The sequence below is a fragment of the Ochotona curzoniae genome, unplaced genomic scaffold (assembly GCF_017591425.1).
Source record: "Ochotona curzoniae isolate NIBS_2020 unplaced genomic scaffold, NIBS_Ocur_1.0 patch376, whole genome shotgun sequence".
In the NCBI taxonomy this organism is placed as follows: domain Eukaryota; kingdom Metazoa; phylum Chordata; class Mammalia; order Lagomorpha; family Ochotonidae; genus Ochotona; species Ochotona curzoniae.
The window spans coordinates 53650-78023 of NW_024466946.1; the positions used below are offsets into that span (position 1 = coordinate 53650).

The 24374-nt window shown below is 36.1% G+C and overlaps 1 protein-coding gene across 1 annotated transcript in view; it reads right to left on the reverse strand.

Annotated features, from left to right (window-relative positions):
* The window catches only part of LOC121167487 (ryanodine receptor 2-like), a gene marked incomplete at both ends in the record, with an annotated part of 75319 nt that extends 51445 nt beyond the window's left edge, over window positions 1–23874 (reverse strand). The window contains 6 exons of the mRNA XM_040996926.1: window positions 11274–11370; window positions 12010–12109; window positions 15678–15790; window positions 18933–19011; window positions 20749–20823; window positions 23860–23874. Coding sequence (XP_040852860.1) covers window positions 11274–11370; window positions 12010–12109; window positions 15678–15790; window positions 18933–19011; window positions 20749–20823; window positions 23860–23874 — 479 coding nt within the window. The remainder of the gene's footprint in view (window positions 1–11273; window positions 11371–12009; window positions 12110–15677; window positions 15791–18932; window positions 19012–20748; window positions 20824–23859) is intronic.
* Window positions 23875–24374: the final 500 nt, after the last annotated feature.

Below are 24374 nucleotides of genomic sequence, written 5' to 3' on the forward strand. Positions count from 1 at the left end.
GCCATTTCAAAATCAAAGGTCAAAAATGACCCCTGTTTTGCGTGATTTTTTCAAACAGTAAAACAGTAAATTATATTTTTCTATAATCTAAATTTTGAAAAGACAGGCTGTAAATGCATTCTCTAAATCAGATAAACATTCGCTTTATCTAATATACAACATTGTGGAGATCGTAAAAGACCTAGCTCCTTAAGACAGTGTCCAGGTAACATTCTTTAGAATTTTTTGGTCTCTTTTTTTCAACTCAGCACACAGGGTCTACATTGCAGTATAGTGGGTAAAGCTACTTCCTGTGACTCTGCATTCCATTTAATGGCCAGACCAAGTCCCAGCTGCTTCACTTTTGATCTAGTTCCCTGTAATGGCCTGGGAAAAAGCAGTGAATGATTGGCTAAAGGTTTGGCCCTATAACATCCATGTGGGAGACCTGGATTAAACTCGTCCTAGCCCCAGCTTTAGGCCTGAGCCACTGGGGCCACCTAGAGAGTGAATCAGCAGATGAAAGAAAGTAACTCCAGTTCTCTCTCCATCCCTTTTTCTGCCTCTCCCTTTCTCTGTAATTCTGTCAAATAAATAAATGAATAAATAAACAAAACTTGAAAACAGAGTAATACATATCCAAATTTCCAGGTTCCACAAGCCTTTCCATAAACATTAAAGGGATCAAGATAATGTTATTAAAAAGTAGGCTCAGAATTATAGTTATTTCAAAGTGAAAGCTTACATGTCTCAATGTACACATTGTCACTGAATTTTGATTTCTAATATTTATCAGATGTAGGGGAATGCTTGGCTGAGTAGCAGAACCATAGGCAGCTTGTCGGGGTCCTCCCACAGTGTAAGAGAAATGAAGTCCATGCCTAACCAGCATTTCAAGAAGTACTGAATATTTATACAAAGGTTGAGGGCACAACAATAATTCCATTCAAGTTTCTGCACAAGAGAAAATAGGTATGTTTTGAGATGACACACCTAAATGGAATGAGAATGAATCAGCAGGGATTTAAAAATAATAAACTCACAATTCAAGTCAACACTGAAACAATCAAATAAACAGCATCTAGTGCAGAAAAACAATGCAAGACATCCACTTTTACATTTCAGCCCATACTGAAACAATGTGACTGTAAAACCATTGGGATATTAACGAGAAGAGGCTTTTTTTTTTAAATCAAAGATATTATGTATGCTGAGTTAATAAGCCAAATGTGGACAAGTAATGCTTTTAAATCTTAATTGAAAAATTGGGACATTTCTTATTTTTGCTGATTTCTAATCTATTGTCTCTTTTCCAAGCCACTTAAGATAAATGCATCAAGGGACTGGTATGACTGCTCAATGGCTAAGTCCCCAAACTGCAAGTGCTAGCACCCCATCTGGGCACTTGTTCATATCCCCAGCTGCTCCACTTCCTACACAGCTCTCTGCTTATAACCTGGGAAAGCAGGGGAGGATGGCCCAAAGCACCTCCATGGGAGATCTGGAACAGGTTGCTGGCTCCTGCTTTGGATCAGCTCAGCTCCAGCCAATGGAGTCATTTGGTTAGTGAACCAGCAAATGGAAGATTTTTCTGTTTCTCCTCTCTGTACATTTGTCTTTCCAATAAAAATAAATCTTTAAATCTAGAGCATAAAACATAATTTGAATTTTTATTGAAATACCGTAAATAAAATTCCCAAGAATGTTTTTAATCCTTTGTGGTAAAAGTCTAATTTTGAAAGTGGTCATTCTTCCCGGTCATGCCCTGAAAGTGTGACTAGACCAATCCAGGCTCCTGTACTGAATCAAGTGCCCTGCATTCCTTCCAAGCAATGGGGAGTTTCAAGTTTGGGGGGAAAAGTGAACCTATTTAAGGGAGAAAAGGCAAACATCAGGAAATACATCTCCTTTAAGACTGACTCTTCCTTTAAAAGGGTTCATCTTATACCAGGACATGAAGGACGAGAAAATTAAGAAAATCATTTATAGAAGTCTTCATCTTTGATGATTTCAGAATAAAACAGAGCAGGCTAAAATGACCCCTGGTAGGTAGAGGCCTAAAGGGTACAAATTACTTAAAAGGACATTAGTCATAAAGTTGTGTACATGATATAAAACATGCATCTCTTTCAAAGCCAGACTAAGAGACTGTTATATCAAAGTCATTGGATGTCTTGTCAATTATTTACAACTAAACTTCACTAATTGTTGTAACATTAAGGGGGCATGGAAAAAAACATTGTCATGCACGCACATGATGGAACTTTGTTCTGCTGAATCATATTCTGGAAGGCAAATGCACAGTCACTTCTAGATGTTGTCAAACTATGATTTAATTGTCTTTAATTTGAAAGTAACAAGATAGTTCAAATATACTCCAAAAGTGATACCTAATATAATAAAAGCAGAACAATTTCTCCTTCTCTCTCACAACATGAAAATTCTGTCTTATTTTCTCTGCAGCTTTTATCACTTACTGTATTTTATTTCTGCAAACAATGGTACCAGTGTATTTATTAAGACATTTTTATTTATCATCATATATCCCTATTAGAACATAAAGATCTTGAAAGGAGGCATTTCATGTGTTTTTATACTCTAATGTATCTCACTTCCAGAACTTGATAGCCATGTCAAAAATTTTTATTGAATGAATGAAAACTCTATATTAAATCCATTTCTAAATACAAACACTGCTTTTGAAACAATGTTTTTCCCTACTCTTGGCTACCAAATAAGTCAGCAATATTTCATAATGTGTTCTTATAAAATTCATTAACTTTATAACATACTTAATTTACACTGATTTAACTCATGTATCAGTATATGTATGCATAAGAAAAATTCCTTTGTTAATGTTCTGTTAGTCACATAAAAATGGGCAGAAATAATGAGATACAATCCAGAGATACAATTTAAAACATAAAACATTCTCCCACATACAATATTTCATGCACAAAACAGTAATTGGTAATCAAATTTAAAGCTTCCAGAATCAGAGTAAAATAAGGATATTCAAAACTCTTAGAAAATACATGTTGTGAAAAAAATTATGCTTGAATTTTGCATTTTGGCACCAAAATAAACATATTTCTATTCCATTTTTCTATAAACTTTCAGAGTCCTTCATATTTTCAAATAAAAATAACACATTACATTGTTTAACCTACTGCCAACAATCTGTTTCTCTTTAGCTTCTTCTACTTCACTATTTGACAAAATCTCAATATTATAGTTAACATTTAAGGCATACCTCCCTTTCACCTGACTGCTCACAACTAACTATATGAGTAGTTCTAGAGCCACGCATCTTTCCTTGAAAAATACCGAGACACTTTAAAGACAATGAGATATCACTTCACCCGTTAGAAAGCCTATGACCAAAAGGCAACAAATAATGGGATTGGTGGTCTGGCACAGCAGGTAGATTACAATGCAAGTAACCCTTACGGGTGCTGGTTTGAGGTCTGGCTATTCTACATATGATCCAATTCCCTGCTAATGTACCTAAGAAAGCAGTGGATGGCCCAGCTACTTGGACCCTTACATTCACATTAGAGGCCCAGGTGAAGCTTTTGGCTCCTAGCCACAGGCTGCCCAGCCTGACAATTGTGGCCCTATGGGAAGTGAACCAGTGGATGAAAACCTTTCTCTCTCTCTGTCACAACAATAAAATGAAAAATGCTGGTAAGGATGTAGAGAAAAGGGAACTGTTACAAAGTGTTGATAGGAATGTACATTATTGCAACCACTGAGAAAAAAAAAGTACAGAAATATCATTAAAAATTACAGAAAATTAGCCATTTTGAATTGTGCTGTTACAAAGTTGTAGGTTGCTTTCATATGTAGATTTCATTTCATTTGGACATATTCCCAGGAGTGGAATAGCTGAGCCATAGGGCAGATCACTTATTAGCGGTCTGAGCACTCCCTATACTGATTCCATGGTGGCTATACTAACTTCACACCCACGAACAGTAGAGGAGGGTATCTTTTTCCCCACATCCTCACCAGAAGGTGTTGTTTATTGCTCTCTGTATGCAGACCATTCTCACTGCAGTCAGGTGGAGCCTCAGTGTGGTTTTGCTTGTATTTCCCTAATAGACAAGCAACTGGAGCATTTTTTTTCACGTGTCTGTTAGCCATCTGAATTCATTCTTTTGAAAAATGTCTGCTTATGTCCTTAACCCACTTCTTCCCAGGGTTAATTCTTTTGATATTGTTGAATTTCTGAAGCTCTTTGTATGGATATTAGTCCCCTATCTGTTGTGTAGTGTGCAAAGAAGACATGAAACAATCCAGATGCTCATTAACAGATGAATGGATAAAGAAACTATAGCACATTCACTATATGGAATACTCAGCCATAAAAAGAATGAAGTCATACCTTGCAATAAAATGGTCCTAACTGGAGATGACTATGCTTATGAAATAGGCCAGTCTCAAAGGACAAATATATAAATACATACAGATAAGTGAATATATACATATATTCTTACAGATAAACTATAAAATGGAGATGAGCATAACAGGGAGTTAAGATACATTGCAGTAGGCATCTCTATTTCCAAATAAAAGTAGGACTCCCAATGAAACATTTAAATATACCCTTACAGGATGATACTAGCTCTTTTATCTTTGTCTATACCCATCATGCCACAGTACACTTAAATGGCAAAAAATTAAATTTAAAACTGTTATAAGGAGTTTTACTACTGTGATAATAAGGGGGAAAATGGTGATGGGGAAAACAGGAAGGGAGAGAAGGGAATGAGGAACTCCTATGCATATAAAACTGCATCATGGAAAATAGTAACAATTTTAACAAAATTAAAAATTCCCACAGACCAGGAATCCCACTACCGGGTATATATTCAAAAAATCTGGAGTCATTGTATCGTGTTTATGGCCACATTCATTGCAGCATTGCTTCCTAATAGCCAAATTATGTACCCAAGGTGTATATCATTAAATGAACAGATAATGAAAATGTATAATATAAATTCAAAAGAATACTATTAAGTCATAAAAAGGAGTTAAATCACTTGTTTGTAGCAAAATGAGTGGACTTTGAGTAAAACTTCCTAACTGAAATAACCCAGATACAGAAAGACAAATACCACATATTCTCGCTGATATATGGACGCATAAGAAAAAGAATGAGTGAAGAAATACTGATTATTAGAGCTAACAGGGGTAAAAGATATAGACTTAGGGTTAATAGGGAAAGTTGGTCTTGGTTCATTCATTTTCACAAATTTGTCAAACAAATGAGATGTACTAAATAAAGTTAGATGCGTTATATAGATTGTGACAAATATATCGTTCTAGTCCCAGATGTTCATGGCAGCAAGTATTTTAGTCCAACAGTTTAAATGGCTTAAATGGCTGCTGGGATTCCCACACCCCTTATCAGAGTACCAGTTCAAGTGATGACTACACCATTTCCAATCAAGCTCCATGATAATGACTGGGAAGCCGTGTTCCTGATAACCATGTGAGAGACCCAGAGGGAGTTACTGATCCCTGGCCTGGTTTCAGCCTGGCTCAGCCCTGGCTATTGCAGTCATCCGAGAGTGAGTCGGTGTATAGAAGGTATCTCCATCTATCCCTTTTGCTCTACCATTCTTCCTTTCAAATATACTGTAACAATGGAATAAGCGGTAACACAAATTCATACATTTTCTCAGAATTTCTCCAGTTTTCAAATTCCTGTCCAATAGTCAAACTATTTCTTATCTTAATGAATCAGCATATTCATTTTAGAACATCAATATGCATCTTCCCCAGGGCAGATTATATCAATTCAAGAAAAACTGCCTCGAGGCCAAGCTGTTCTTTGCTTCCCCAGTTCCTGAGACACTGGCAATGACTCACAATGAGAACAAATAAGCATGTTAAAGCATTCCAAAAATGATAGTAATAAAATTTAAATAGTAAAACTTCCTATAAATTTACAATTCAGGAATTTTTATTGGCATATTAAATAGTTGTTCAATCCCACTATATAATCAAAACAAATACAATTCTTTGTTAAGCAACAGCTCTAGGTTCCAAGCTGCCCACTTCTGATTGATTCTATTCCTCAAAGCATCATCAGAGAGACTTCGACTTTAACTTTACTCATGCTAACCAAGCTATGAAAAGAGGTGCAAACAGGAACAGGCATTTAGCCTGCGTTTAAGACGCTGGCCTGGGTTCAAGTTCCTGCTCTGCTCCTGCTTCCAGACTGCTGCTAATGTAGATCCTAGGAGGCAGCAGGTGAGCACCCACATACTTGGGTCCCTGCCACCCACATGAGAAACAGACTCTGGGTTTGGCCTGGCACAGTCATAATCACGATAGACCTGAACCAGCAGACAGGTTGTCTTTCTTACTCTCTGTCCTTCTGCTTCACAACTATACTATTTTTTAAATGAGATACACAAAATTTATTCTTATTGCCATAAAAATCTAGAAAGAATCATAATTACTGACCTGAAGACATGCTGAGGTTATACTGATAGAAAATTACCAACATGAAATCAGAAATACATTTTGAGAAGGGCAGGCTTAAACATGCATGCAGTAGAAGAGTGAGTTCATAGCAGTATAAAACAGCTCTGAAATCTTTGCAAGTTTATCTCTGCAATAACAAACTATGCATTAAGTATTTTTTGTGCATTCCCTTATGTATATGTCTCCTATACTCAGAGATAAAACAAACTGCATTATACAGAGTGGATAAACACATACTGAAACAAGTTAAGCCACTTGCACTAGTTACACAAGAAACAAAGCCAAGACCCTTACCCAGATCTAACTCTGTGGACCATTTACTTAACCAAAAAATTCTGAAATCTGTGTGAAAAAATCAGAAGGTATCTAAGAATCTCTTCATCTGACTACTCCATTTAGGAAATCCAAGAGTGAAGTTAAAATAGATTCTGCTGGAATCAAAATGACAGAATAGGATATAGACATATTTAAATAGAGGGTGAAGCAGATAGGCACATTCAGGAAATAAGAGGGGGCAGAATAATGGCAGAGGAGTATCTGAAGCCTGAAGGAAACGGGAAAGCAGCAGAGAAAATGGTGTGGTGTTGCAGTGACCAGATAACCCCAGTGGCAGTCAGCAAGCAGTATTCTATGCTCCACTGGCAGCTGGAGTTACCTCAGAAGCCAGGTTAGAAGGGGAATTCACTGGGAGCCCAGAAGGTAAATCCAGGCAAAGAACTGCTCGTCCTGCTGATCTATTTGATAAGGAACAGAGACAGAGCAGCAGACCCCAAGCAGGTGGTATAGGAACAGGGTGGATTTCATAGCACAGATCCCCTGACCAAAGCTGCATTGAACATAATTTTGTATGGGAAAGCAAGGCTGTGGGACTGGACTATGTATGTACTGAACTGGAAAGGAACTCATTTCTTGTTCAGTGCATTGCACTAATGGGGTATCCTACAGGTTCCAACTGAAATACATCTGGATAACCAACGGACTTAACAGCCAGCAGATCCAGAACTCCACCAGTGGCATACTGGACAACAGTTTGTACAGTGTGGCAAAGGCTGAGATTGGAGGGACAATAGTGAGTATGCATGCACTGAGCTGGGAATGAACTCACTTCCAGCTCAGTGCATTGCATGGGTCCCTCAACATCCAAAGGGTCTAATTAGGTCCAAGTCACTTTCACACCTAATCACCAACAGATTCCAACAAGATCAGCACTACCAACAACCTAGTTATTTAAGACACTTGGTATCTCCCTAATCCTGGGAACTGCTCAAACTGGAAGTGGGAGAAAACTTGTACAGACAACAATGTAGCTACAGAACAAAGTCATAGGAAGTGAAGAGTGGTAAGCCAGGAGCAGGGGCTACCAAAACCATGAGGGAAGCCTAACACAAGTATCCAGACCTGAAACTCACTGGAAGGAGTGGCATAAGTAACTACAAACAAACAAACAAACAAAAAAGAACCAAACACAAGAAAACTGAATGGTAGACCTGTGGGAGACACAGCTCAGAAACCTGCCCCAAAGAGAAGAATTTGCTAACCATAAGTACAATGACCAACAGCAAAAAAAGAAATAGAGGTACAATGAATATTACTGAAGACTCCCTACAAAAGGAACAAATGTACCTGCCAATCTCAGAGTCAAAAAAGGAATAAATCAAGGAAGTGGGTGATAACAAATTCAAAACACTTGTTATAAAGCTTCTTAGCAATAATGAGAAGCACATAGAGGAATTCAAGGAATATATCACACAGGAAATAGCAGCACTGAAACAAAATCAAGCAAAATTATTAGAAATGAAGGACACAATGGAGCAAATTAAAAATTCAGTGGAAAATCTCAAAAGAATGAATGAGGCAGAAGAAAGAATCTCAGAATTGGAAGATATTTCTTGCCACAATGGGGAAACAATTAAAAAGCTGGAAGCAAAGCAGAGTCAAGCTAAAACAAATATCCAAGAATTAAGGGACACTATTAAAAGGCCAAATGTAAGAATTATGGGAGTTCCAGAAGGTGCAGAAGGAGAAGCTGGGTTTACAAATGCATTTAATGAAATAAGGTAAAACTTCCCTAATCTAGAGAAAGAATTGGGAAACAACATCCAGGAACGGCACAGAACCCCAACAGGGTTGACCAAAAGCAATCTTCACCAAGACACATGATAATCAAGCTCTCTTTAATTGAATATAAGAAAAGATCCTTAAATGTGCACATGAAAAAAATCAATTGACATACAGAGGAATGGCAATCAGACTCATAGTTGACCTCTCAGGAAACTTTACAGGCCAGAAGAGAATGGAGCAACATATTTCCAGATTCTACAAGCGAAAACTAAAAAAAAAAAAAAAAAACTTGTCAGTCCAGAACAACATATACAAAGTTTTTTTTTTTTTGTCTTTGAAAATAAAATAAAATTCTTCCACAGTAAAGAAAAGTTAAAAGAATTTGCCTCCGGAGATTATATGATGGACTATGTCAATCAGTGGATTCTCCAATGACCTCATTGTGCTTGGAGTGGTCAGAGTGGCAGCAATTCAGATCTGCTGAACTATCAAAACCACTCTGCTGGCTCTACCTTCAGACCAGAGATGGTCTCCCCAAGAAACTGATGAACTTATCTGGACAATAAGATGCTGGACTTTATGCCTGGTAGATGCTTGCAATGAAAGAATCTCAACTGAATTTGAACTGTGGTAATGCAACAAGGTGGAGGAATCCACATGGGGGAGGGGGGTTGGAGAGGAGTGGGGGGAATCCCAGTGCCTATAAAACTGTCACATAATGCAATGTAATCAATTAAAAAAAAAGAATTTGCCTCTTCCAAACCTGCCCTACAAATGATAATTAAAAATGTTCTCTTGACAGAGAAAAGGAATAGTGCCCACCAAAACCAAAGGCAAATGCGAAGAACATCTCAGTAAAATAACAGAAGACTAAATCAATGAACAACCCATTGCTAAAATAAATAGGACCAAATTATCACCTTATTTATATTAACCCTGAATGAAAATGGCTTAAACTCATCAATCAAACATTATAGACTGGTAGACTAGATTAAAAATAAAACCCATCTATTTGTTGCCCACAGCAGACACATCTCGCCAACATACACCAGTGGAAATAATATCTCATGGATTTTGATGTTTTTGTTTTTAGTTTAATTTCTTCAAAACAGTTTTTTTCTCATGTTAAATTCTTCACTGACTCATAGGTCATATAGTAGCATCATTTTCTTCAAGAAGGTTCTTGGTTTTCTTTTTCATTTCTTCAGTAACACATTAGTCATTCAGTAGCATGTTATTTAACTTCATGACATTGTAAATTTCTAGTTTTCTTCCTGTTGTTGATTTTGTTTTGTGGCTTTTCATTTAAGGGGATGTACAGTACTTTGCAATGGAGACTACCATATCCAGATGTGAGGATACAATGCATTATGCCTCTGCACTTCCAGATAAAAGATGGACTCCCAATAAAACTACTAAATATATCTTGACAATGAGATGCTGATCTCTCTGCCACTGTCCATGCCCATAGTGATAGTCTTCATACAGTTTATGAAGAACTATACTATTGTAATAATACAGGGGAAATCAGTGTGTGTGTGGAGGGGAAGAAGACATGAAGTAGTGGATAAGGGAAATCTCAGAGCCTATGAAACTGTAGCATAATAATTAAAAAGGAGGGGACCAATAGATTCTGCCACAACCTATAGCTCATAACTCCATTAGAATACATTATAGCTTTAAAAAATTTATACATATATATATATATATATATATATATATTTGTCTTTAAATGACAAAGAGATAAAGAGAAAGGCAGAACTACAAAGAAACAGAGCTAGATTTTCCATACACTAGATTGCTCCTCAAAGTTTTGGGCCAACAAGGGTGGGGCCATGCTGAAGCCAGGAGCCAGGAAAACCATTGAGGTCTCCCAAGTTGGTGGCAGGAGCCCAGGAACTTGTGCCATTATCCACTACTTCCTAGGTATATTATCAGTAACCTGCACCTTAAGTTGAGACAGGACTTGGTCTCAGAGACTCCATATGGGATTCAGAGACCTAAGTAGAATCAACCTACTACAACATACTCTAACCCCAGGCCATGAACATATCATGGTTTTTAACACAATTCCCCAGTACTTCTTTCTTTTCCATGATGAACTTCCCTGGTTCTCCAGCTACCATTCACTCATCTGACTCTTTTCCTTCTTTACATATCCAGGGTCCATTCTCACCTTTCTGTCTGGTTCATCTATTCCTACACTTTCCCAGCCTTTCTATAGCAAGGCAAGGCCCAAGCTGATACTCCATTTCCCTATTTACAGCTTTCCCCTCTGCATATGAGACAACATATGATAGATGTTCCTTCCTCCAACTACTCCCCATTCATTTGTGATTCACATTCAACCCAAGGCTTTTCGAATTTAAAGACTCACATAGCCCAATTTCACCCTTGATGGCCCACAGAGCCTCTATACTCACCCGTGTCCAAAGCTGAATTCCACCCTTCACTTGAAAGACGCTCTATCTTCTGCAATCCTGAGTACTATATGTCTTACCCACACCAGAAACATCAGGTTGCTTTGCATTTGATACATTTCCTCACACATCAAGTTCATTCCCAAACATGACAGTTTTTCGTGAACTACAATCAGTGAACGAGTGAGAGACAGTGGTCCACTTTCCCTTATGCTTATGGGAACAGTCTAAACAGATATACTCTCAAATGAGAAAAAGCAAATGAAGGCAAAAACAAAACAAGCAACATTTGGTGTCATGGGAACAAGTACCAACCTTCGTTGTTCTTCTCCATGTTCTCCTGAGGGGACAGTGAGACATTCATCCATGTGTCCATGCAGCAACCTGAGGACATCACCACCAATGAGATATCCTGTAGGATTAAGGGCCATTAATGTTTGGACAATCATGGTCTGATGTTGATAGCTGGACATTCTATCTGGTCCAATCTTCTGCTTTCACAGACAAACAGCTAGAGAGGCTCAAGAACCTGGCTAAGGTCAAAGAGATGGATGGTATCAGTGGCACTTTAAGAGTGCCCCAGTTAAGAAGAGTCCCATTAGAACACAAGGCCACAACCACATTGAACATATAAGTATGTATTGATCAGTTTGGAACCTACATCAAAAAATAACAATAGCAATAGCAGCAAAATAAGTAGACATTTCCCCAGGAAAATCTGCTGAATAAAAATGAGTGTGATCTAGGCACAACCCTTGAAAAAAAAAAAAGCAATGTTGACATTATCCTAACTGAGCAATACCCTGAGGACACAGAATTGGAAAAAATAACTTTTGGAAAGCTAGTACATGCAGCTCCACAACAAAGCTAAAGCTCGCAACTGCATAAAAATAAATCTTTACTTTTAAATAGCAATTTAAACAAGATTCTCAAGTGCCATGTGTATGCATGACAGACTATTTAGACACAAGACAACACTAATGATCAATCAGCTCATTATCACAACCACATGCATCAAGGATGAGCACTCTAATTGAAGCAGAGTTTTTACCTTGGGCGGCTTCACTTCCTGAGCTGATTGGGGCCACACTCCACAGTGTCTGTTGGAAGGCGGCATCCACATGCAAGCTGCCATTACCATAAGACAGGTGCTGTATCAGGAGAAAAAGGAGGCAATGCTTCAGGCTCTGGTTAGTTTTAGTAAGTAAGTGCTTCTGGCAACTCAAACTCCGCACTATAGATTTGAACATGTATATGCAAAGAGAACATCTATTTCAACTCTGCCACTCAAAAATTGAAGACTGGTGGCAATAAACAGTAAGAGTTCCCATCTGACTTCAGGTTTGAAGCTTCATTTTGAGTTACTAATTTAAGACAGTAATCAGAAAATGTACAAATGAATATCACTGTGATAGTTTTTCTACAGTGACACAGGGCAAATATATTTGACCAATGTGTTTTATGAAATCCTTTAGGAACTATTACTTGCATTAGATACCAATGCATTTAATGGTTATCTATCAGCAAGCTATTAATTTTCTGGAAAAGATAGAAATTTCATGTTTTCCCTCTAAATACAGAAATGTACTAAAATTATACAACTTGCTTCCTGTAGAATATTGAAATATGAGTTACCAAATCTGAATGAAAAAAATAAAATCATAAGCACAGCAATTGTCATGTTTACTCATCAATACAGGGTCTTCACGTTTGTATAGTTCTGAAAAGATAAAGGTTTCCTTCCACATTACAACATACAACAGCAAAACCGAGGAAAGGCATTCTCCAGGTAAAAAATTTACAATTATATTTACAAGTAAGTCCCTTTATTCCTTCAAAATCATATTCCAGCATCAAGCACAAGTAGCTGAGGCAGGAGCTGTGATGTTAGGTAAAGCTGTACACAGCAACCTCCTCCACCACGACACATCTTCTAGAAGAGACGGTGCCAATTAGTCCTCCAGAAGAGCTTAATCCGTTGAACACTACAAGAGGTGTGTGCATGTAGGGGTATGTGTGTGTCACATTCTCTGTGTGTCTGCCTTTTAAGTGAACTGAAAATAAGAAAAAGAAATTAAAAGCCCCCAAATACCCATGTGAATTAATTTCTTAACGCAAGCTGCTGATGAAGAAACAGTTTCCAGAGGTAAGGAGAGTTCCCCAGGCCTGTTAGTTACCAGGTTTGATGCTAATGAATGAATACATATGAAACTCATCTTTACTTAGGCTTTAATATGTGATAATGTTTGACATATTCTAATTGCCTCCATTTCAAAATCCTTTTACTAATTTACCTCTTGCTTTGTCAATTTCTCTAGATTTTTTTTAAGATTTATATTTACTTTTATCTCTAGATCTTTTTAACTGATTCAGCCACATAAACCCTTGGATCATCAGCACCATACTTTGTCACTACTACTAATAAACTCCAGTGGAAATCTGAAACCACAACCAACCATCCCTGGGTAGATATTTTACCTTGTGGCTTAGATGCCAATGAGTATACCACATGCTATATATAAAACATAAGTTTAATTGCCAGTTCCAGCTCCTGACTTCAGCTTCCTGCTAATACAGCCTTCAGCAGACTTAAGGGATTATGTTCCTTTCCTTCACGCAGGAGACATGGTTTGCGGTCCCAGTTCCTGCCTTAGCACAGCCCTGCTGTCACAGGCATGCAGGGAAATGAATCAACAGGTATAAGTACATCCATCTATCTTTTTTTCTCTTTATTTCCCACTCCTTCCTTCTCAAATAAAAATATAAAATATAAAAAATCTTTACACGCAAAAGAACCTCCTTTATCATTTCTAAGCTATTTGGTAACATTTATTTATTTTATCACAGTATATTTCACACAGTTCTATATGCATCTGGTTTGCTTTTTCACTAATGTAAGGACCAAAATCAAGTATAATGTGTCCTGGGTCTTCTTGTTTCTGCTACATGCTAGGTTTACAGAGACAGACAGTAAAATCATTAATTTCATTACCAAAGTCAAGTAAAACTTTAACAAACTCATCGGCTGTTTCACAGTTCTATAAAAAAATTACAAGGGTTTAGCCTTGTGGCACAGTATAGAAAGCCTCAGCTTCCAATGCTGGCATCCCATATGGGCACCAACTAAGGTACCTACTGCTCCACTTCCAATCTAGCTCCTTCCTGATGCACCTGGGAAATACATGGCAGATGGCTCTAATACTTAGACCCCTGCACCCACAGGGGAGGCTCAGAAGAGGCTCTTGGCTCCTAGTGTAAGTCTGACTAGTCCTGGTCATTGTGGTCACTTAGGGAGCAAACTGGCAAACTTTTTCTCTCGCTCTCCCTCTCTAATTCTGCCTTTAAACTAAATAAATCCTTTATTATGCTTTGTAATGTTTTCAGGAAAGAGAACTTTAACTGTCTAAAATATACCTAGGAAATTATTTGCTAACCTTAGTTAATGCAATGAAAATACTATATATAGTTCTTTTTAATACAAAGCATATCAAAATTCATCACGTCATTGTTTCCTCACAACAAACTTGATGCTGTATCTGATTATTAGCATCAACTTTGATTTACAAATGAGGAAACCAAAGCCCAAAGAATTACATGACTTGCTTCGGTAGTTAGTGACAGAATCAATATTAAAAACATGGGCTCCTATGAGGTTCCAAATTTTTTTCTCCTTCAGCGCACAGAGATGTCCTCCTGTCAAATAAACTATGCTACAGAGTTCAAAGGACAAGTTGTACAACACAAACGAAAAAACTGAACAGCTTATACTAAGATCAAAATAAAATGTGTCCAGTTTACATATTGAAAAGTGTACTAGTTATTGGTTTGCAAGTACAACAATAATTTAAAATGTACATCTGATCAAAATGTATCAGTTCAACAAAAAACACATGCACATATTTCCACCTAATAAAATGCTAACACTTCATATTTTCCAGTGTCTGATTCATGTATTATGTTGTTGGTTTCTGATCATTCACGTTGATGTCTAGAAATTTTTATGTTGGCTATTTATGTAAAGATTACAATTCCCAGATTTTTAAAATTACTTTAAAATACTTTATTTCAAAGTTGACAAAGTATTAGGTTTTAATTTTCTGAAAATTCCCAAATGTGACTAGTAAGTAAAACCACAACTTGGAAATAAACTGGCCTCATAACCAAAATAAAAATATCAATAATGACAAATGAAAAAGCTTCTTCAATCTCCCACTTCTATCCTATATCCTCTGAAACTCTGCAATGACAGCCTCAAACTATTTTTTATTTTCTCACATTTTTTAACATGGAACTATCTCTCACATTAATTTGCTTTCCTAAATATCAAAATAGGTAATCAATAAGATTAAAATTAATAATAAGGCTAAATTAAAGCCTTTTCATGGGGCTCAAAATAAAACCACAGAATTTTGATTTCATGATTAAATCATCTTTACATTCTATTAATAAAACCATCAATAAGCACTCTCAATATCATGAACATTCACATCAAGGACGTTAAGAAAGCCCAACTCCACAGACCCAGGAGCCACATTTACTGTCCTGTCACATTACCTTCCTACTAATAGAGATTTATTTTTATATAACTCATCAAATAGAGATGCAGAGTTGCTTAGAAGCCGTTTTCCTAAATCAGTTGCAATATAACCCTAAATAGATTCTTTCATTGGCCTGTCATTTATCATATTGCAAATCCATGACTGTACTTTACACACTTACCAGATACCTTTCAGAGGACACGCTGACTAAAATGAGGTCATCTCCAACTCGCACTTTCTCGCCCTCTGAGCGCTGCTTTGAAGCAGGATGTATTGTCCACCAGCAAGCCTCACCTGCACAGTGGTAGGATAGGGAACTCAGAGAGACACATCTTCCTTTAAAATCTAGTGTCCTTTGCAGTAACACCACTCACACAATTTTCAAAACCTTAAGATTTCATGCAGCTTAATCTTAGACCATGAAAATCAGAAGAATTAAGCCAAGTCAGCATAACATAACACATAATGAACTGCAAAGTTTCTTCTCACAGTCTTGAGTCTAAGTTCTCAGAAAGGCTAGTACCTTTTCTGCCAGTAAGAATTAATTTGTTTATACTAGCAAAGATCAAATTCCCCAATCCGATTTGATGCATTCTTTATACAAATTACATACTTTTTTCACTGTTACTATTGCTCTCTGGGAAAACAGCCAGTTTGTTGCCACTTGATTTCAAAACACATTTGAGGTTTTGTGATTTGACATCTACATAGTATCTTTTTTGTTAACAAAAAAAAAAAAAAAGAGAGAGAGAGAGATCATCTCAGTAGACTTGGGATCCCCATTGAAAAAAAGGACATGAAAGTACTGTCACCTAAAAATCTTACTCATCTTGTCCCATTTGCCTTGTTGTGTTATTGCAAAATATGTAGCTTCTATTAACCTAACTGCAAAATTTAAGAAAATTCTACCACAGGATAGAGTATGAAAAGACTATATATATTAAATCAAATAATTACTTTTACATCAAGTCAAGCATAATTCTTATTAGGCCTGAGTATATTCCTCATTCTTTAGCCCCATTAATGATGGTAAATGCTTATGCACCCATATTTCAAATTACTCCCCCTTACTCTAAAAAACTAAATAGGGCCCGGCGGCGTGGCCTAACAGCTAAAGTCCTTGCTTTGAAGGCGCCAGGATCCCATATGAGTGCAGGTCCTAATCCTGGCAGCTTCACTTCCCATCCAGCTCCCTACTTGTGGCCTGGAAAGGCAGTCAAGGATGGCCCAAAGTTTTGAGACCCTGCACCTGCGTGGGAGACCCGGAAGAAGTTTCTGGATCCTGGCTTTGGATCTGCATAGCATAGCATCAGCCATTGCGCTCACTTGGAGAGTGAATCATTGAATGGAAGATCTTCCTTTCTGTCTCTCCTCCTCTCTGTATATCTTTCTGACTTTCCAATAAATAAATAAATCTTTGAAAAAAAAAGCTAAATAATTTTTTAGTTCAAACACTAAAGATAGTGCTTTTATGACATTTGTTAAAAAATAGTTATCATTCTCTCCCTTTACTCTGCTTTATTTTTCCATAACACATTTCTCTTAACTACACAGTGCCAAAATGTAAATTTCATAACAGCAGGGAAACATATATTTTGTTTACTGGTGTTTCCACAGATCTTACCAACATGTTTTAAGTACTCAATCAAGTCTATGAATGAGTAAACTTATCAAATAATACTTCTTGAGCATTAGTATAAACGGTATGTCTAACATAAACCACAATCTGTGGTTATGTCTAACATAAACCACAAGTGTCACTTTACCCACTCAAAACACATTTTCAGAGTTGGAGAAATTTTTTATTCTTTCATTCAAGCAATATAATTTTTTTGTAACGATTGCCTCAGCAGTTGGGGATATGGCAATGAACAAAGAAAAAAAACATCTCCCCTGTAAGTCTAACTCTGATGAAGGCAAGCAGACAATGCACCATTAACGTAATTAATCATTCAGTAATTCATAGTAAGTAAAAAGCTATGAAAAATAGAGAACAAGGAGATAACAATGTAAAGTGACTGGCTTCACTATCACGTAATTACAAGGTAAGAAAAAAATTCTAGATGACATCTGATTTTTCTTTGAAGGAAAAAACATGAACTTTTTCACTTAACTGTGTTGAAATACACTAAAATTAAAACACCAGAAAGATATAATATAGTCTCTATAATATAAAATAAAAATCCAAATAAAATATTCATCTTGATGATACCTGGAATGCCAGGAATTTCTTAGGCAAAATGAGGTGCTTTTCTAGGAAAACAAATAGCTGGGCTGGTAAATTCAGCTTTAATGTTAACCATTCATTTGTGAAAAATGTAGAGAAAATCGTAAGTTTTTTTTGTAATTCATGTTAGGGGGTATTTTAAAGAAATGATGGAGGGATGAAGTGGTAACTTGAGCTTTCCCTTGAAAAGAACAGTTTAACAGTTGGACCGTTTGCTTCCATTGCTTTTTCTACTCAACTTTTTTTTTCTTTTAACAAGTCCATAGATGTTCACTGTAAAAGATAAAAATGAGCAAGTAGTACAGAGGTATAAAGAAACAAATGTAATGTAAAATTTTCAGGTCACTGAGAACAATAACCCAAATACAAGGATTTCCTTTTTTGACTCTCCAGAAGAATTTTCTAATAGGAAATTTCATGGAAAAACAGAATCTAAAGATGAATTTATTCTAATGTAATTTCTATTGTGATAAATAGGTAGCATAATGCCCTGTCTATCCAAAAAAAATGAAGAGATTCTCATATTCTTTGCTTTTTTAAAAAATTATTTTACCTGTTTGAAAGGCAGAATTACAGAGAGGAGGAAACATGGGGAGACAGATCACGAATCTGCTGCTTCACTCCCCAAATGGCAGCAACACTGGGACCTGACCAGGCCAAAGCCAGGAGTCAGGAACTCCAACCTGGCTTCCCACGCACAGTGGCCCAAGCATTTGAGCCATCCTCTGCTGCTCTCCCAGCTCAATTAGCAGGGAGCTGGACTGGAAACACATTTGGAATTCAAACCATCACCCATGTGTCATCACAGGTGGTAGCTTAACCCCTGCACTACACCACAGGCCACAAGATTTTCATCCACTACTCTTTTCTGTGAAAACTGACACTAAATATGCTGTATTTTAATATGGAAGAAATATGCAATAATATTTGACAAATTAACCAAAGTGTGTTAATATGACTAATGCCAAGAAAATTTAAGAGATAATTTTCTACCAAGTCTAGTATGAATATCCAACATCCAACTAATTTTGGGGAACAATCAGGGATAATATAAGCTTTCTCATTATATTAAAAACTTTAATTAGAAAGTCACTCTTTTGTTCCTGATTATGTGATGCATCTCCAACCATCAATTCTCATATGACTTCTTCCAGTCCATTCCCTGGCCAGCTGTCTTTAAACACAGCTTTATTTGTACACAATGCTTACCCGTAGTGTCCTCTTGCAGGCCAACATCAAAAGCCAGTTTGTCAGTTGAAGACCGAGAAGTGGAGAGGCAGCACAAATACTTGGAAAAAAAAAACAGTAAGACTGTATCTTTACTCTGACATGTTATTTGGTAACATGTTATTTGGTATCTCTGTTGATTCGACTTTTCCTAAAACTGTAAATACCATGCAAATCCTAGGCTTTTAAGCACTTGTGCCACAAAACAATGCTTACACCCAGCATGCAATACAAACAATAGTAGAAAGGAAATGGGTTATTTCCTTTCTTGAAAGACTGAGGGAATGTGCTCTGTCAGGATAACAAAACAAAAAATTGGAGATGTGTTTGTACATCTCCCATTTCATGTAATATTCACAATTATGAGTAAAAGGACAACGGGAGGAATCTTTATTCCAAAGCAAAAATGTGCAAATGATTCACTTTTATCTTTCACTTTTATTTGCATTGTAAAACCTAACTCATTTGAATTCATCCTAAATTGATGTGGGTATGCAGAATGCTGCCCTACAAATTTTATCCTATTGCATACCCATGTGTATTATCCTAAAAGTGACCCAACTTTCAGACAGCCATTTTCTAAGGGAAACCTGACCTTGGGTTTCCCTAACTGTATTTTCACCAAGTTAAAGTTTAAGATCATTCTTCCAGCCAACTCCCTGACCCTCACAATAGCTTCAAAATTTTAGGTGTTACAAGGACACAAAGACGAATGTGATGGGAGCTGAAACATTTTATAACTTACAGTAAGCAGGTATACTGTTGGTAATAACAGGAGTCTTGCTAAGGGTACCCAGGGACAGTATTGAGAATTTAATAAGCCAAACCACAGTAATCCCTCAGAATTATTGGATAATCAATGCAAAGACTGAAAAAAATTATGACTACAAACAGGGCCCATCCAGGTAGGTGGGTTTCCTTAAGTGTGAGAATGCAGGTAAAATATATCTATTTTTTCGTTTATTATTTTAATTTCATTAAGAATGACTTTAATACTTCACATTTATGATGTTGGCTATAGATTTCATATTGATATTATTTATCATTGAGGAAATACCCATCAATGCTTACTTTTTATTAAGAATGGGTGCTCAACTTTACTAAAGATATTCTTCAGAACATGTTGAAGTGATCACAGTTTTCTTATCTGACCTATTCATGAGATGCAGCACAATAATGGAAATGGTATTACTGATTTCAGAAGGATTTTTCAAATAATCTCTTATAATTAAATAAAGGTCTAACAAAGATATAATAAAAAGTATTTGCATAATATACTTCAAAGGGTATGAAAATGAAATTAAAAGAAAGGTATATCTTCATTAACTTTTAATATTTATTAAAAACACAGATATATGTTGCTTTAATACTTAGGAAATAAAAAATGAGAAAATGAGGCCAGAAAGGAACCCAATGGGTAACAAGCATAAGAAGGAATTACTGCTGTAAAAAAAAAAAAAAAGAAACCTACCTGGGAAACAAAAGAAATAAGTGAATAAAATTGACATGAGAGCTTATAGGTAGATTTTCCTTTAATCTTTTATGATAAAAGGACATTTGAATTCTCCAATAAGATAACTATTTAAAACAGAATCAGAAAAGAGAAATATTTGTTTCTTATACTTCTCCTAAATCTCTACCAATAGTAAAATCATGAGCACAGGGGTCACATTCATACAATGGTAGAACTGCAGGGCCTTAATCATCTGTTTCATCTCATAAATGACAAAAAAAATCAGGTACGCATCCCCAAATGAACAAGCAGAATCAAATCAAATAAACAAACATATCTATTTACCATGCCACTGTAGGAATGACGCAGCAGTATGGCATGTCCATAAAGGAGTGTTCGATGCCCACCACCTTGAGCAGTCTGAATTAAAAAGAGAGGAGAGGACAAAAACACACAAAAAGAACACTTAATGAAGTTAATATTCTTTTTAACATCCAAGGAAAGTTAAGTGCCAAAGGATGAATTAATAGCCACTTCAGAATAAAATACTGCGGAAATACTTAAATTGGAACCAGTCAAGAAAAATTCAAATGTAGGATTAGCATTTAATGTAGTTCTTGAAGGGTTTCAGTGAAGAATTACCACAATCCATAATAATTTATTATAGTTTACATAGCTATTACCTAGGCTCCTGTTATGTTATGGTCCCTAAGTGTAAGAAGCATGGTACTTTGGCCACCACTGTATTGTCTATCTAAATGCCTGGCAACAACAGCAACTAAGTTCATGATGGTTCAGTAAATCAATCTTTCTAAAATACATACCTGATAATATAATCTCTTTTAAAGACTTCTCACTCTGAACAATTTCCTTCTAGGAAACAACGGAGTGTTTCTGAAATTGAGGCTTTCCTGTGAATCAGCTGGAGAACATGTTTGCTGAAACACAAATTCCTGGGTGGGTCTCAGCACTAAGACTATGTGCCAACAGGTGTGAGGAATTTAAAGGCTAGTCCCATTTCAGAAATTCCCAGGTGCTGCTGATGCTGCTCTGAATTTTGGGCTCCTGGCATCAGCCTAAGCAGCCCTGGCCTTCAGGGAAGAGAAGCACAAAATTCAGGTATTTTCTCTCTCTTTTTGTGTGCCTGTGTTTTGTATTTCCCTTTCTGCCACCTACTTGCCAAATAATAGTTCTTATAGAAATTAAATTACAAAAAAAAGGACAAAAAAAAAACCCCACCAAATTTTCTTTTGACTTACTATGGCCAAGAATAACTTTTACTTTTTTTTCTGCAGTTTTTTTCAGGAGGAAGAATATTATGTAATAGTGTAAAAATAAACACATATGAGTGGATTTTGAAAGGTCAAATCTTCCAACAAAATCCAAGCAACACTCCTCTACATATTTTAAGCAAATTTCCCTTGACTTTTTAATATTATTTTAAGGTAATACTAGTAGGAATTTCCATGCTTCTAAGGTTTCCAAAATTTGAAAAAAAATGCCCATTACAGAATCTATTTTATAAGAAAAAGCTTTCATTTAAATACATATTTATATTTTTATGTTGACTAAGGCCAGAAACTATAAAACATAAATTTATGAAAGCAGTAAAGGAGATCAACTAAAGAGGAAATTACAGACTTTGTTTAAGTCTTATTTGGTTTCCTTGTACTCTGCATTCTTTAAATATGTTTATAATATATAGTTTCCTATTAATGTCCTATTATTGGTTGAAGGCATTTAATTTATTAACCACACATCATCTAAATAATTTAAGATTTCTTTTTTTTCTAACCTTGCCATGCATAAATTGCATGCTAGTCAAAACAGGATATTACAGTTGTTCAGAGTTGTTTTTTTATTTTAATCAGTCATAATTTACAAGAAGATTTCCCCTGACTACCATAACATACTAGTTTAGATATTAGTACAATGAAATATTAAAAAGGGGCTTACTAATTCAGGCAATACTAAACCACATCCCGACTACTAAAACTTACAAACCACAATATAATTAGAGTAACATAACTTCTTCCCAAGTACTCACATACGTCAGCCAAAAAGCTTGTAAGTTTATCTTTCCCGTAGTAGTACTTGGAAAGCTGCAGTTAGTTGGTTCAGGGAGAAAAAACTTCTTTGTGCACAAACCTTATTATCTCTTGAGAATGATTTGCCAAGGCAAATGTGAACAGCACATGACGCTCAGGAGCAGCACGGGAGGCCAGAGGCTGGTGCCTCCACCTATATGCACATCCCGAGAAACAGCAGAGCCTCCCAACACTCCACCATCTTTAACTAAGGAGTCACACAGCAGGACTCAGAACAAGTAGAAGAGTTTGGTACGAAATACAGACACCTGGCAAAGCCAGGATAACACGGGTCCAGACAACCACCTGACACCAAATGTGGGCTCACTTGTAATGGTGTCCTAACAAAAGTCTCTGGAGAAACAACAGATGAGACTAAAACAGTGGTAACTCATCACTGTTTACTTTTGAGAAACAGAAATATGCCCCTACAACCCAAAAGTATCCAATTTTGTTTCTAAAAGGTTCATCCCTTTTTGGGGATTAAATTCAAAGCAAATGACCATTCTTTTCCTTTTAAGTGGTTTCAATCACTATAATTGCTCGCATGTGCCTGCCTCCTAATCAAATTTCAACATAACCTGACCACCCAATGTAGGTATGAAAATCAACCACTAATAGTATGGACTCCCAGCAAAAAAAAAAATTACACCCTAATTAAACTGCCGTCAGCTTATCACCTGGTTTAAATTGATTCTACTCTACACTAACTTTCTTATTGATCTTTACTTGAATATTCACTTGTCAAGGAGCTTTAGGATAATCTGTTTCAGTTAACTATTCAACTTACCATTCCCCAAGAAGTGGACATGAAATAAGTTAGGGAACTGGAGTACGGATGAAGTGACAAACATGATATACTCAAATTGAGCAAGAAAAAATGAAGCAAAAATTCTCTACCACACACCCCAAAATAACTACATTCTATCCTTGAAATCCTTCTGCATATATGTCTACAATGATATAACCATATGTTTATTTTTTGTTTCTCTTCACATTTTATTTTTCTATTTCATTGAGAAGTGAAAAGAGGTTGATCTTCAGATTTCCAAGTATAAAAATTTCCTATTACATTTATACACAAGACTCCATAAACATATACACACACATTATAATCCTTACAGTGAATAATCTAAATTAGAAATCCATAAAAATATTCTAGTAGCAGAAACTCTTACTGATGGTTAATATAATGGTATCCTGATGATTTTTTAAAATGTGGTTGCTATATTTAAATTTAAGAGTTTCAGATTTTAACTTCTAAAAGGTTTAAATGTGCAGGAAACTTCTGTGACTTAAAAAAATTAGAGTATAATCAAGCTAAGAAAAAGAGCACTACATTATTATAACAGAGGATCCAATGTCTTACCTTCATCATAAATTTCTGTAGGAGCATAAGGAAAAAAAGAAAAAGATATTAAACATAAATAATTTCAGATACTTAAAGATTTAGACTCCATTATTCTAAATGGTATATGTGAACAACAAACATAACACTCACTGTGTGTCCCAACAAACTTAGTATCAACTACATGCTAGAGAAAAGCTGTAGCAAGCAAAACTCATTGAAAAACATTCCTAGTTTGTCCTTTCTGTGCAAACATGCCACTATATTTTAATGTGCGAATGAATTTGTAATGTATCCAGCCAAGAGAAAAGGTATTATCTTAAACTTATCTGCTGATAATGCTTAAAAAAACTTTCATCTAATTAAAATGCAACGGTATAAAGAGTGATTAATTAATTTTAGTAAAAGTAGTGAATTAGAAACAAAATGGACTGCCAACTAGTATGCAGCAATGTATTACTCGTATTTCATGCAAAAAACAACAAACATTAAATTTTGTGAGAGATAAATTTCAAAAAAATAATGAAGACATGGCT